At 45.7% G+C, this 15,128-nt stretch overlaps 1 protein-coding gene across 2 annotated transcripts in view; it reads left to right on the forward strand.

The window, feature by feature from the left end:
* Window positions 1-15,128, forward strand: part of LOC130107968 (tectonic-1-like) — a 236,903-nt gene that overhangs the window by 25,585 nt on the left and 196,190 nt on the right. For both annotated transcript variants that reach the window (XR_008809844.1, XM_056274789.1), the window contains exon 7: window positions 4,895-4,915. Coding sequence is in view for 1 of the 2 variants with exons in the window: in XM_056274789.1 (XP_056130764.1) it covers window positions 4,895-4,915 (21 nt within the window). In the remaining variant the exon portion in view is untranslated. The remainder of the gene's footprint in view (window positions 1-4,894; window positions 4,916-15,128) is intronic.

Consider the following 15,128-nt stretch of genomic DNA (forward strand, 5'->3'; position numbering starts at 1 on the left):
CAGGACTCATAGAAGGCTACTTCAGAATAGTCCAGTGTTTTGTTCTTATCCATTCTTGGGTGCTTTTAGCTGTGTGTTTTGGTTCACTATCCTGTTGAAGGACCCATTACCTGGGACTGAGACAGAGCTTTCTGACACTGGGCAGTATGTTTAACTCCAGAATGCCTTGATAGTCTTGATATTCCATTGTGCCTTGCACAGATTCAAGGCACCCTGTGCCAGGTGCAGCAAAGCAGCCCCAAAATATAACCGAGCCTCCTCCATGTTTCACTGTACGTATGGTGTTCTTTTCTTTGAAAGCTTCATTTTTTCATCTGTGAACATAGAGCTGATGTGACTTGCCAAAAAGCTCTAGTTTTCACTCATCTGTACAAAGGACATTCTCCCAGAAGCATTGTGGCTGGTCAATATGCATTTTAGCAGATTCCAGTCTGGCTTTTTTATGTTTTTTCTTTCAAAAGTGGAGTCCTCCTGGTTCATCTTCCATGGAGCCCACTTTCACTCAGAAAGCAACGGATGGTGCGATCAGACACTGACATACCTTCACCTTGGAGTTCAGCTTGTATCTCTTTGGCAGTTATCCTCGGTTCTTTTTCTACCATTCACACTATCCTTCTGTTCAATCTGGGGTCGATTTTCCTCTTGTGGCCACGCCCAGGGAGGTTGGCTACAGTTCTATGGACCTTAAATGTCTTAATAATATTTGCAGCTGTTGTCACAGCAACATCAAGCTGCTTGGAGATGGTCTTGTAGCCTTTACCTTTACCCTGCTGGTCTATTATGTTCTTTCTGGTCTCCTCAGAGAACCCTCTCTTTTGCTCGCTCTGCTTCATGTTTGGTGTGGTGCACACAATGATACCAAACGGCACAGTGAGGACTTTTCTCCATTTAAATATGCTGAATGACTGACTGCAAGGTTGGAGACATGTGTGGTACTAATTAAAGAAGCTAATAAGTTTGAAATATCACCATAATACAATTATTTAACTTTTCTAAGGGGTACAACAAATGTGTCCAGGCCATTTTAGGATATCTTTGTAGAATAAGCAATAATGCATCTCTTTTCACAGCTTCTTTGTTTTATTATATGACATACCAAAGACATGCAAGTGTACATGACAAAATAGCTTTTAATTTCATCACTTTTCAGGAAGAATTAAGCACTATTTCAGTGAGCTGTAACGGTACCAACAAAATTGAGCACATCTGTATATCAAAGTTAAATCAGTTCATCTGGATACAGCGTTCATTGAGAGAAGCATTTCACCACTCATCTAGAATAGAAAATAGAATAGAATAGAACTTTATTTGTCATTGTACAAGTACAACGAAATTGAAAATGCAGTTCTTATCAGTGCAAAGATCAATATAAGAAGAATTAAAAACATAAAACACACAGACATTCATTACTACATTCTACTGGACACCAATATATTGCGCAAAAAAGTCAGGAATCAAGACTTAGAAACATTTAGTGCAGTTATGGCTCGGGGATAGAAGCTGTTCTTTAGTATGTTTGTCCGAGCTCTTATTGTCCTGTAATGTCTGCTCGAGTGCAGCAGTTCAAACAGATGGTGTCCTGGGTGGGATGGGTCCTTGAGGATGCCATGGGCTTTTTTGAGGCAGTGGGAACTGTATATTTCCTGTATATGTTCAATCTGGCCTGGGAACGCCTTGGGATCCCCCAGGAGGAGCTGGAGGGCGTTGCTGGGGAGAGGAACATCTGGAGTGCCCTAATTAGCTTTGCTGCCACCGCAATCCAACCCCAGAAAAGCGGCTGAAGATGAGATGAGATGAGATGAGATGAGATGGGAACTGTATAGGTCTTCCAGGGAGGGGAGTGGGCATCTGATAATCTTCTGGGAAGTGGTGATGACCCTCTGGAGCACTTTCCTCTCTGCTACTGTACAGCTGGCAAACAAGACACAGATGCAGTAGGTCAGTATGTGCTCTATGGAGCAGCGATACAAGGACACAAGCAGTGAGGTGGTAAGGTGTTTCTTCCTGAGGATCCTCAGGAAGTAGAGTCTCTGCTGTGCCTTCTTAACCAGCACTGTGGTGTTAACGCTCCAGGTCAGACCCTCCTCTATGTGTATGCCCAGAAACCAGAAGTCCGAGACACTCTCCACATAGTCCCCACCGATGAAAAGGGGATGATTGTCCGTTTTGTTCCTCCTGTAGTCTATAATCAGTTCCTTTGTCTTGGAAGTGTTGAGGATCAGGTTATTTTCCCTGCACCACACAGACAGCCGCTTCACCTCGTCCCGGTATGCAGACTCATCCTCCCCAGAGATGAGCCCCACCACCGTAGTGTCATCTGCAAACTTGACGATGCTGTTGCTGGAGTGAGCGAGGGTGCAGTCGTGTGTATACAGGGTTTAGAGTAGGGGCCTCAGCACACAGCCCTGTGGGGAGCCAGTGCTGAGGCTGGGGGCTGAGGAGATGTGGGGGAGACTATTCTGACCCTCTGTGGGCACTCAGACAGGAAGTCCTTACTCCAGAGGCAGATGGAATAAGCAAGGCCCAGTTCTGTCAGTTTGGTCACCAGTCTATGGGGGAGGATGGTGTTGAATGCAGAGTTGAAGTCCACAAAGAGCAGCCTGGCGTAGCTCCCCTGCAGCTCTAGGTGGGTCAGGGCGGTGTGGAGAGATGTGGCTATAGCATCCTGTGTGGACCTATTTGCTCTGTAGACAAACTGGTGTGTGTCGGAAGTGGATGGGAGGCTTGAGATGATGTGACTCCGAACCAGTTTCTCAAAGCACTTCATTATGATGAGTGTGAGTGCCACAGCTCGGTAGTCGTTCAGGCTGCTGACAGTGGACTTTTTTGGCAGTGGGACTATGGTGGATGACTTCAGACAGGGTGGGATGGTGGACTGGGATAGGGACTGGTTGAAGATCTTGGTGAAGACCCCGGACAGTTTGTCCGCACATTCCTTCAGCACCCGTCCAGGGACACCATCGGGACCCGCAGCCTTCCTCGGGTTTACCACCCTCAGTGTGCACCTCACCTCATGCTCCTCCACTGTGAGGATGAGGCTACTGTAGGCTGGTGGATGAAACCTGGCTCCCTCTGGTGGCTTCTCCTCGAAGCAGGCAAAGAAGATGTTATGCTCCTCTGCCACTGAGGTGTCACCATCAGCAGCTGTGAGGTTGCTGGATTTGTAGCTGGTGATGTGCTGAACCCTTTGCCACACCTGCCTTGTGTTGTTGCTGTTGAAGTGGTCCTCAATTTTATTTTTGTAAGCTGCCTTGGCCTCTCTGACGCCTCTTTTCAGATTGGCTTTGGCAGTACTGTATTGTGCCCCATCACCAGACCTGAGAGCAGTGTTCCTGTCCCTCAGCAGGCTCTGGACCTCTTTTGTCATCCAGGGCTTCTGGTTGGGATAAACCCGGATTTGCTTGTCGACGGTAACAGTGTCCATGCAGTTCTTGATATAGCACAGGACAGTTGTGGTATACTCCTCCAGGTCTTAATGTTCAAAAATATCCCAGTTAGTTTTTCAAAGCAGTCCTGCAGCTGATGAGAGGCACCTTCAGGCCATGTTTTAACAGTCTTAGTTGTGGTAAGAGCACTTGTCCTGAGGGGGGTGTATGCCGGGATGAGGAGCAGGGACACATGGTCAGGTGTGGTAGTGGTTTAGCCCTGTAGCCCTGTTTGATGTTGGAGTAGACCTTGTCCAGTGTATTTGCTCCCCTAGTAGCACACTTAATGTGCTGATGGATGACATGTTCAGTCTAAACTGACTGCAGGTATCCCACCCTTATAAACAATATTACAGTGGCATAATGACCCAAACCAATGACCAGTTCATGATCGAGACCCAGGTACAAATAGAGCCTCGATCCTGGGGTGGACCAATTTCTGGCACGGTGTGTTTTGAGGTTTGAAAGCAACTGAGACATGGTGTTTGGAAAATACACGTCTCAACTTTTCCGACACTCCTGCCACATATTGAATAACCACTGGTTTAAATTTAGGCAGCTCTTGTCCTTCTCCTCTCTTCCATCAACTGACGCACTGTTTGGGCGTCTTCCTGGCTTTGACAAACACCCAGTTAAAATAACCACACTTAGCCAGAGCCTGTTTAATGTGGGATTTCTCCCCTTCCCCAGCCGCAGACCAATATAGTGTACACTGTTAAATGTCAGGAGGATTGCCGTGACTTGTACATCGGGGAAACTCAACAAACGCTGGCCAAGAGGATGGCACAACACAGGAGAGCTAACACATCAGGCCAGGACTCCACAGTCTACACCATCTACAGGCCAGTGGCCACTCTTTCGGGGATGAGGATGTGCACATCGTTGATAGGGAGGAACGCTGGTTTGAACAGGGAGTCAAAGAGGCCCTCTATGTGAACAGGGAACGACCATCCCTGAACCGAGGAGACGGGGGGGGGGGGGGGGGGGCTAAGAGTACATCTGTCACCATCTTACAATGCTGTGATCGCAACTATTCCCGAATCCTCTGCGAATAGTACAAATGGCCATTGTAAATCTAGTAAATGGTCAGAGCATATTTGCATATGAAACTGGTTGTTGGTTTGGGTAGTTATGCCACTGTATTGCTTATATACACACTGTATTGTTCATATACACACTGTATGGTTTATAAACACACTGTTGTTTATAAGGGTGGGATACCTGCAGTCAGTTGAGACTGAAGAGGTCACTTAGATGATGATGAAACATATCTGTTAATAGACATTGTGTTCAGATGAACTGATTCAACCTTATTTGACTTTCTTACCTGGAATATTGAGCATGCATCTGAAAATGCTTAAGGAAAAAAAAACCTTAGTTGGCCTAAAATATGGAGAAACACTGTAATAAAAAATGAATTGCTGTAAAGACGTAAATTTTAAGTTTATTAAATATATTCTGTTTCACAGGGGAAGAATGAGGATGCAGCAGTAAGTAGCCCAAACATTTTTCTTTTGAATTTTCACCTTTTGTGTACTTCAAATCAGCAAACCAGCAAAAAAATGACATTAGATGTGGAAGAGAAATATGTTGCCAACAAGTTAGACAAGTTCAGAATCAGAATCACTTTATTTGTATATGAACAAATATAAGTGTATGTATATATATATATATATATATATATATATATATATATATATATATATATATATATATATACACTACCGTTCAAAAGTTTGGGATCACCCAAACAATTTTGTGTTTTCCATGAAAAGTCACACTTATTCACCACCATATGTTGTGAAATGAATAGAAAATAGAGTCAAGACATTGACAAGGTTAGAAATAATGATTTGTATTTGAAATAAGATTTTTTTTACATCAAACTTTGCTTTCGTCAAAGAATCCTCCATTTGCAGCAATTACAGCATTGCAGACCTTTGGCATTCTAGCTGTTAATTTGTTGAGGTAATCTGGAGAAATTGCACCCCACGCTTCCAGAAGCAGCTCCCACAAGTTGGATTGGTTGGATGGGCACTTCTTGCGTACCATACGGTCAAGCTGCTCCCACAACAGCTCAATGGGGTTCAGATCTGGTGACTGCGCTGGCCACTCCATTACCGATAGAATACCAGCTGCCTGCTTCTGCTCTAAATAGTTCTTGCACAATTTGGAGGTGTGTTTAGGGTCATTGTCCTGTTGTAGGATGAAATTGGCTCCAATCAAGCGCTGTCCACTGGGTATGGCATGGCCTTGCAAAATGGAGTGATAGCCTTCCTTATTCAGAATCCCTTTTACCCTGTACAAATCTCCCACCTTACCAGCACCAAAGCAACCCCAGACCATCACATTACCTCCACCATGCTTAACAGATGGCGTCAGGCATTCTTCCAGCATCTTTTCATTTGTTCTGCGTCTCACAAACGTTCTTCTTTGTGATCCAAACACCTCAAACTTGGATTCATCCGCCCACAACACTTTTTTCCAGTCTTCCTCTGTCCAATGTCTGTGTTCTTTTGCCCATCTTAATCTTTTTCTTTTATTGGTCAGTCTCAGATATGGCTTTTTCTTTGCCACTCTGCCCTGAAGCCCAGAATCCCGCAGCCGCCTCTTCACTGTAGATGTTGACACTGGTGTTTTGCGGGTACTATTTAATGAAGATGCCAGTTGGGGACCTGTGAGGCGTCTGTTTCTCAAACTAGAGACTCTAATGTACTTATCTTCTTGCTCAGTTGTGCAACGCGGCCTCCCACTTCTTTTTCTACTCTGGTTAGAGCCTGTTTGTGCTGTCCTCTGAAGGGAGTAGTACACACCGGTGTAGGAAATCTTCAATTTCTTAGCAATTTCTCGCATGGAATAGCCTTCATTTCTAAGAACAAGAATAGACTGTCGAGTTTCAGATGAAAGTTCTCTTTTTCTGGCCATTTTGAGCGTTTAATTGACCCCACAAATGTGATGCTCCAGAAACTCAATCTGCTCAAAGAAGTGCCCATCCAACCAATCCAACTTGTGGGAGCTGCTTCTGGAAGCGTGGGGTGCAATTTCTCCAGATTACCTCAACAAATTAACAGCTAGAATGCCAAAGGTCTGCAATGCTGTAATTGCTGCAAATGGAGGATTCTTTGACGAAAGCAAAGTTTGATGTAAAAAAAATCTTATTTCAAATACAAATCATTATTTCTAACCTTGTCAATGTCTTGACTCTATTTTCTATTCATTTCACAACATATGGTGGTGAATAAGTGTGACTTTTCATGGAAAACACGAAATTGTTTGGGTGATCCCAAACTTTTGAACGGTAGTGTAGTTGTGAGGGTTGAGAGAGCCAGGGCACATGCATTTCACTGCATTGGACAGCACAAACCTGTGGTTACCTCGCTGTACCTGTGTGGAGAGGTATGGTAGATGAATAGCTGTACCTGTGTGGAGAACTATGGTAGATGAGTAGCTGTACTTGTGTGGAGAACAATGGTAGATGAGTAGCTGGTACCTGTGTGGAGAACAATGGTAGATGAGTAGCTGGTACCTGTGTGGAGAGGTATGGTAGATGAGTAGCTGGTACCTGTGTGGAGAACTATGGTAGATGAGTAGCTGGTACCTGTGTGGAGAACTATGGTAGATGAGTAGCTGGTACCTGTGTGGAGAACAATGGTAGATGAGTAGCTGGTACCTGTGTGGAGAGCTATGCTAGATGAGTAGCTGGTACCTGTGTGAAGAACTATGGTAGATGAGTAGCTGGTACCTGTGTGGAGAACTATGGTAGATGAGTAGCTGCACCTGTATGGAGAACTATGGTAGATGAGTAGATGGTACCTGTGTGGAGAACTATGGTAGATGAGTAGCTGGTACCTGTGTGGAGAACTCTGGTAGATTAGTAGCTGGTACCTGTGTGGAGAACTATGGTAGATGAGTAGCTGTACCTGTGTGGAGAACTATGGTAGATGAGTAGCTGGTACCTGTGTGGGGAAGTAGATGAGTAGCTGTACCTGTGTGGAGAGGTATGGTAGATGAGTAGCTGTACCTGTGTGGACAACTATGGTACCTGTGTGGAGAGGTATGGTAGATGAATAGCTCTACCTATGTAGAGAACTATGGTAGATGAGTAGCTGTACCTGTGTGGAGAACTATGGTACCTGTGTGGAGAGGTATGGTAGATGAGTAGCTGTTGCCTGTGTGGATAACTATGTTAGATGAGTAGCTGTACCTGTGTGGAGAGGTATGGTAGATGAGTAGCTGTACCTGTGTGGAGAGGTATGGTAGATGAGTAGCTGTACCTGTGTGGAGAACTATAGTAGATGAGTAGCTGGTACTTGTGTGGAGAATTATGGTAGATGAGTAGCTGGTACCTGTGTGGAGAGCTATTGTAGATGAGTAGCTGGTACCTGTGTGGAGAACTATGGTAGATGAGTAGCTGGTACCTGTGTGGAGAACTATGGTAGATGAGTAGCTGTACCTGTGTGGAGAGCTATGGTACCTGTGTGGAGAGGTATGGTAGATGAGTAGCTGTACCTGTGTGGAGAACTATGGTAGATTAGTAGCTGTGCCTGTGTGGAGAACTATGGTAGATGAGTAGCTGGTACCTGTGTGGAGAACTATGGTAGATGAGTAGCTGGTAACTGTGTGGAGAACTATGGTAGATGAGTAGCTGTACCTGTGTGGAGAACTATGGTAGATGAGTAGTTGGTACCTGTGTGGAGAACTATGGTAGATGAGTAGCTGGTACCTGTGTGGAGAACTATGGTAGATGAGTAGCTCTACCTTTGTGGAGAACTATGGTAGATGAGTAGCTGGTACCTGTGTGGAGAACTATGGTAGATGAGTAGCTGGTACCTGTGTGGAGAACTATGGTAGATAAGTAGCTGGTACCTGTGTGGAGAACTATGGTAGATGAATAGCTGTACCTGTGTGGAGAACTATGATACCTGTGTGGAGAGGTATGGTAGATGAGTCGCTGTACCTGTGTGGAGAGGTATGGTAGATGAGTAGCTGTACCTTTGTGGAGAGGTATGGTAGATTAGTAGCTGTACCTGTGTGGAGAGGTCTGGTAGATGAGTAGCTGGTAACAGTGTGGAGAACTATGGTAGATGAGTAGCTGGTACGTGTGTGGAGAACTATGGTAGATGAGTAGTTGGTCCCTGTGTGGAGAACTATGGTAGATGAGTAGCTGTACCTGTGTGGAGAGCTATGGTACCTGTGTGGAGAGGTATGGTAGATGAGTAGCTGTACCTGTGTGGAGAACTATGGTAGATTAGTAGCTGTGCCTGTGTGGAGAACTATGGTAGATGAGTAGCTGGTACCTGTTTGGAGAACTATGGTAGATGAGTAGCTGGTGCCTGTGTGGATAACTATGTTAGATGAGTAGCTGTACCTGTGTGGAGAGGTATGGTAGATGAGTAGCTGTACCTGTGTGGAGAGGTATGGTAGATGAGGAGCTGTACCTGTGTGGAGAACTATGGTAGATGAGTAGCTGTACCTGTGTGAAGAGGTATGGCAGATGAGTAGCTGTACATGTGTGAAGAATTATGGTAGATGAGTAGCTGGTACCTGTGTGGAGAACTATGGTAGATGAGTAGCTGTACCTGTGCGGAGAACTATGGTAGATGAGTAACTGTACCTTTGTGGAGAACTATGGTAGATGAGTAGCTGGTACCTGTGTGGAGAACTATGGTAGATGAGTAGCTGGTACCTGTGTGGAGAACTATGGTAGACGAATAGCTGGTAGCTGTGTGGAGAACTATGGTACCTGTGTGGAGAGGTATGATAGATGAGTAGCTGGCACCTGTGTGGAGAACTATGGTAGATGAGTAGCTGGTACCTGTGTGGGGAGCTATGGTAGATGAGTAGCTGGTACCTGTGTAGAGAACTATGGTAGATGAGTAGCTGTACCTGTGTGGAGAACTATGGTAGATGAGTAGCTGGTACCTGTGTGCAGAACTATGGTAGATGAGTAGCTGGAACCTGTGTGGAGAACTATGGTAGATGAGTAGCTGGTACCTGTGTGGAGAACTATGGTACATGAGTAGCTGTGCCTGTGTGGAGAACTATGGTAGATGAGTAGCTGGTACCTGTGTGGGGAAGTAGATGAGTAGCTGTACCTGTGTGGAGAGGTATGGTAGATGAGTAGCTGTACCTGTGTGGAGAACTATGGTACCTGTGTGGAGAGGTATGGTAGATGAATAGCTGTACCTATGTAGAGAACTATGGTAGATGAGTAGCTGTACCTGTGTGGAGAACTATGGTACCTGTGTGGAGAGGTATGGTAGATGAGTAGCTGTACCTGTGTGGAGAGGTATGGTAGATGAATAGCTGTACCTATGTGGAGAACTATGGTAGATGAGTAGCTGTAGCTGTGTGGAGAGGTATGGTAGATGAGTAGTTGTACCTGTGTTGAGAACTATGGTAGATGAGTAGCTGTACCTGTGTGGAGAGGTATGGTAGATGAGTAGCTGTACCTGTGTGGAGGGGTATGGTAGATGAGTAGCTGTACCTGTGGGGAGAGGTATGGTAGATGAATAGCTGTACCTGTGTGGAGAACTATGGTAGATGAGTAGCTGTAGCTGTGTGGAGAGGTATGGTAGATGAATAGCTGTACCTATGTAGAGAACTATGGTAGATGAGTAGCTGTACCTGTGTGGAGAACTATGGTACCTGTGTGGAGAGGTATGGTAGATGAGTAGCTGTACCTGTGTGGAGAGGTATGGTAGATGAGTAGCTGTACCTGTGTGGAGAACTATGGTAGATGAGTAGCTGGTACCTGTGTGGAGAACTATGGTAGATGAGTAGTTGGTACCTGTGTGGGGAACTATGGTACCTGTGTGGAGAGGTGTGGTAGATGAGTAGCTGTACCTGTGTGGAGAACTATGGTAGATGAGTAGCTGTACCTGTGTGGAGAACTATGGTAGATGAGGTATGGTAGATGAATAGCTGTACCTGTGTGGAGAGCTATGGTACCTGTGTGGAGAGGTATGGTAGATGAGTAGCTGTACCTGTGTGGAGAGGTATGGTAGATGAATAGCTGTACCTGTGTGGAGAACTATGGTAGATGAGTAGCTGGTACCTGTTTGGAGAACTATGGTAGATGAGTAGCTGTACCTGTGTGGAGAGGTCTGGTAGATGAGTAGCTGGTAACAGTGTGGAGAACTATGGTAGATGAGTAGCTGGTACCTGTGTGGAGAACTATGGTAGATGAGTAGTTGGTCCCTGTGTGGAGAACTATGGTAGATGAGTAGCTGTACCCGTGTGGAGAGCTATGGTACCTGTGTGGAGAGCTATGGTACCTGTGTGGAGAGGTATGGTAGATGAGTAGCTGTACCTGTGTGGAGAGGTATGGTAGATGAATAGCTGTACCTGTGTGGAGAACTATGGTAGATGAGTAGCTGGTACCTGTTTGGAGAACTATGGTAGATGAGTAGCTGTACCTGTGTGGAGAGGTATGGTAGATGAGTCGCTGTACCTGTGTGGAGAGGTATGGTAGATGAGTAGCTGTACCTTTATGGAGAGGTATGGTAGATTAGTAGCTGTACCTGTGTGGAGAGGTCTGGTAGATGAGTAGCTGGTAACAGTGTGGAGAACTATGGTGGATGAGTAGCTGGTACCTGTGTGGAGAACTATGGTAGATGAGTAGTTGGTCCCTGTGTGGAGAACTATGGTAGATGAGTAGCTGTACCTGTGTGGAGAGCTATGGTACCTGTGTGGAGAGGTATGGTAGATGAGTAGCTGTACCTGTGTGGAGAACTATGGTAGATTAGTAGCTGTGCCTGTGTGGAGAACTATGGTAGATGAGTAGCTGTACCCGTGTGGAGAGCTATGGTACCTGTGTGGAGAGCTATGGTACCTGTGTGGAGAGGTATGGTAGATGAGTAGCTGTACCTGTGTGGAGAGGTATGGTAGATGAATAGCTGTACCTGTGTGGAGAACTATGGTAGATGAGTAGCTGGTACCTGTTTGGAGAACTATGGTAGATGAGTAGCTGTACCTGTGTGGAGAGGTATGGTAGATGAGTCGCTGTACCTGTGTGGAGAGGTATGGTAGATGAGTAGCTGTACCTTTATGGAGAGGTATGGTAGATTAGTAGCTGTACCTGTGTGGAGAGGTCTGGTAGATGAGTAGCTGGTAACAGTGTGGAGAACTATGGTGGATGAGTAGCTGGTACCTGTGTGGAGAACTATGGTAGATGAGTAGTTGGTCCCTGTGTGGAGAACTATGGTAGATGAGTAGCTGTACCTGTGTGGAGAGCTATGGTACCTGTGTGGAGAGGTATGGTAGATGAGTAGCTGTACCTGTGTGGAGAGGTATGGTAGATGAATAGCTGTACCTGTGTGGAGAACTATGGTAGATGAGTAGCTGGTACCTGTTTGGAGAACTATGGTAGATGAGTAGCTGTACCTGTGTGGAGAATTATGGTAGATTAGTAGCTGTACCTGTGTGGAGAACTATGGTAGATGAGTAGCTGGTACCTGTGTGGAGAACTATGGTAGATGAGTAGTTGGTACCTGTGTGGGGAACTATGGTACCTGTGTGGAGAGGTGTGGTAGATGAGTAGCTGTACCTGTGTGGAGAGGTATGGTAGATGAATAGCTGTACCTGTGTGGAGAACTATGGTAGATGAGTAGCTATACCTGTGTGGAGAGGTATGGTAGATGAGTAGCTCTACCTGTGTGGAGAGGTATGGTAGATGAGTAGCTGTACCTGTGTGGAAAGGTATGGTAGATGAGTAGCTGTACCTTTGTGGAGAGGTATGGTAGATGAGTAGCTGGTACCTCTGTCGAGAACTATGGTAGATGAGTAGCTGGTACCTGTGTGGAGAACTCTGGTAGATGAGTAGCTGGTAACTGTGTGGAGAACTATGGTAGATGAGTAGCTGTACCTGTGTGGAGAACTATGGTAGATGAGTAGTTGGTACCTGTGTGGAGAACTATGGTAGATGAGTAGCTGGTACCTGTGTGGAGAACTATGGTAGATGAGTAGCTCTACCTTTGTGGAGAACTATGGTAGATGAGTAGCTGGTACCTGTGTGGAGAACTATGGTAGATGAGTAGCTGGTACCTGTGTGGAGAACTATGGTAGATAAGTAGCTGGTACCTGTGTGGAGAACTATGGTAGATGAATAGCTGTACCTGTGTGGAGAACTATGATACCTGTGTGGAGAGGTATGGTAGATGAGTCGCTGTACCTGTGTGGAGAGGTATGGTAGATGAGTAGCTGTACCTTTATGGAGAGGTATGGTAGATTAGTAGCTGTACCTGTGTGGAGAGGTCTGGTAGATGAGTAGCTGGTAACAGTGTGGAGAACTATGGTAGATGAGTAGCTGGTACCTGTGTGGAGAACTATGGTAGATGAGTAGTTGGTCCCTGTGTGGAGAACTATGGTAGATGAGTAGCTGTACCTGTGTGGAGAGCTATGGTACCTGTGTGGAGAGGTATGGTAGATGAGTAGCTGTACCTGTGTGGAGAGGTATGGTAGATGAATAGCTGTACCTGTGTGGAGAACTATGGTAGATGAGTAGCTGGTACCTGTTTGGAGAACTATGGTAGATGAGTAGCTGTACCTGTGTGGAGAATTATGGTAGATGAGTCGCTGTACCTGTGTGGAGAGGTATGGTAGATGAGTAGCTGTACCTTTATGGAGAGGTATGGTAGATTAGTAGCTGTACCTGTGTGGAGAGGTCTGGTAGATGAGTAGCTGGTAACAGTGTGGAGAACTATGGTAGATGAGTAGCTGGTACCTGTGTGGAGAACTATGGTAGATGAGTAGTTGGTCCCTGTGTGGAGAACTATGGTAGATGAGTAGCTGTACCTGTGTGGAGAGCTATGATACCTGTGTGGAGAGGTATGGTAGATGAGTAGCTGTACCTGTGTGGAGAACTATGGTAGATTAGTAGCTGTGCCTGTGTGGAGAACTATGGTAGATGAGTAGCTGGTACCTGTTTGGAGAACTATGGTAGATGAGTAGCTGTTGCCTGTGTGGATAACTATGTTAGATGAGTAGCTGTACCTGTGTGGAGAGGTATGGTAGATGAGTAGCTGTACCTGTGTGGAGAGGTATGGTAGATGAGTAGCTGTACCTGTGTGGAGAACTATAGTAGATGAGTAGCTGGTACTTGTGTGGAGAATTATGGTAGATGAGTAGCTGGTACCTGTGTGGAGAGCTATTGTAGATGAGTAGCTGGTACCTGTGTGGAGAACTATGGTAGATGAGTAGCTGGTACCTGTGTGGAGAACTATGGTAGATATGTAGCTGGTACCTGTGTGGAGAACTATGGTAGATGAATAGCTGTACCTGTGTGGAGAACTATGATACCTGTGTGGAGAGGTATGGTAGATGAGTCGCTGTACCTGTGTGGAGAGGTATGGTAGATGAGTAGCTGTACCTTTGTGGAGAGGTATGGTAGATTAGTAGCTGTACCTGTGTGGAGAGGTCTGGTAGATGAGTAGCTGGTAACAGTGTGGAGAACTATGGTAGATGAGTAGCTGGTACCTGTGTGGAGAACTATGGTAGATGAGTAGTTGGTCCCTGTGTGGAGAACTATGGTAGATGAGTAGCTGTACCCGTGTGGAGAGCTATGGTACCTGTGTGGAGAGGTATGGTAGATGAGTAGCTGTACCTGTGTGGAGAACTATGGTAGATTAGTAGCTGTGCCTGTGTGGAGAACTATGGTAGATGAGTAGCTGGTACCTGTTTGGAGAACTATGGTAGATGAGTAGCTGGGAACTGTGTGGAGAACTATGGTAGATGAGTAGCTGTACCTGTGTGGAGAACTATGGTAGATGAGTAGTTGGTACCTGTGTGGAGAACTATGGTAGATGAGTAGTTGGTCCCTGTGTGGAGAACTATGGTAGATGAGTAGCTGTACCTGTGTGGAGAGCTATGGTACCTGTGTGGAGAGGTATGGTAGATGAGTAGCTGTACCTGTGTGGAGAACTATGGTAGATTAGTAGCTGTGCCTGTGTGGAGAACTATGGTAGATGAGTAGCTGGTACCTGTGTGGAGAACTATGGTAGATGAGTAGCTGGTAACTGTGTGGAGAACTATGGTAGATGAGTAGTTGGTACCTGTTTGGAGAACTATGGTAGATGAGTAGCTGGTGCCTGTGTGGATAACTATGTTAGATGAGTAGCTGTACCTGTGTGGAGAACTATGGTAGATGAGTAGCTCGTACCTGTGTGGGGAACTATGGTAGATGAGTAGCTGGTACCTGTGTGGAGAACTATGGTAGATGAGTAGCTGTACCTGTGTGGAGAACTATGGTAGATGAGTAGCTGTACCTGTGTGGAGAACTATGGTACCTGTGTGGAGAGGTGTGGTAGATGAGTAGCTGTACCTGTGTGGAGAACTATGGTAGATGAGTAGCTCTACCTTTGTGGAGAACTATGGTAGATGAGTAGCTGGTACCTGTGTGGAGAACTATGGTAGATGAGTAGCTGGTAACTGTGTGGAGAACTATGGTAGATGAGTAGTTGGTACCTGTGTGGAGAACTATGTAGATGAGTAGCTGGTACCTGTGTGGAGAACTATGGTAGATGAGTAGCTGGTACCTGTGTGGAGAACTATGGTAGATGAATAGCTGTACCTGTGTGGAGAACTATGGTAGATGAGTAGCTGGTACCTGTGTGGAGAACTATGGTAGATGAGTAGCTGGTACCTGTGTGGAGAACTATGGTAGATTAGTAGCTGTGCCTGTGTGGAGAACTATGGTAGATGAGT

The sequence above is a fragment of the Lampris incognitus genome, chromosome 2, assembly GCF_029633865.1.
Source record: "Lampris incognitus isolate fLamInc1 chromosome 2, fLamInc1.hap2, whole genome shotgun sequence".
Classification (NCBI taxonomy): Eukaryota; Metazoa; Chordata; class Actinopteri; order Lampriformes; family Lampridae; genus Lampris; species Lampris incognitus.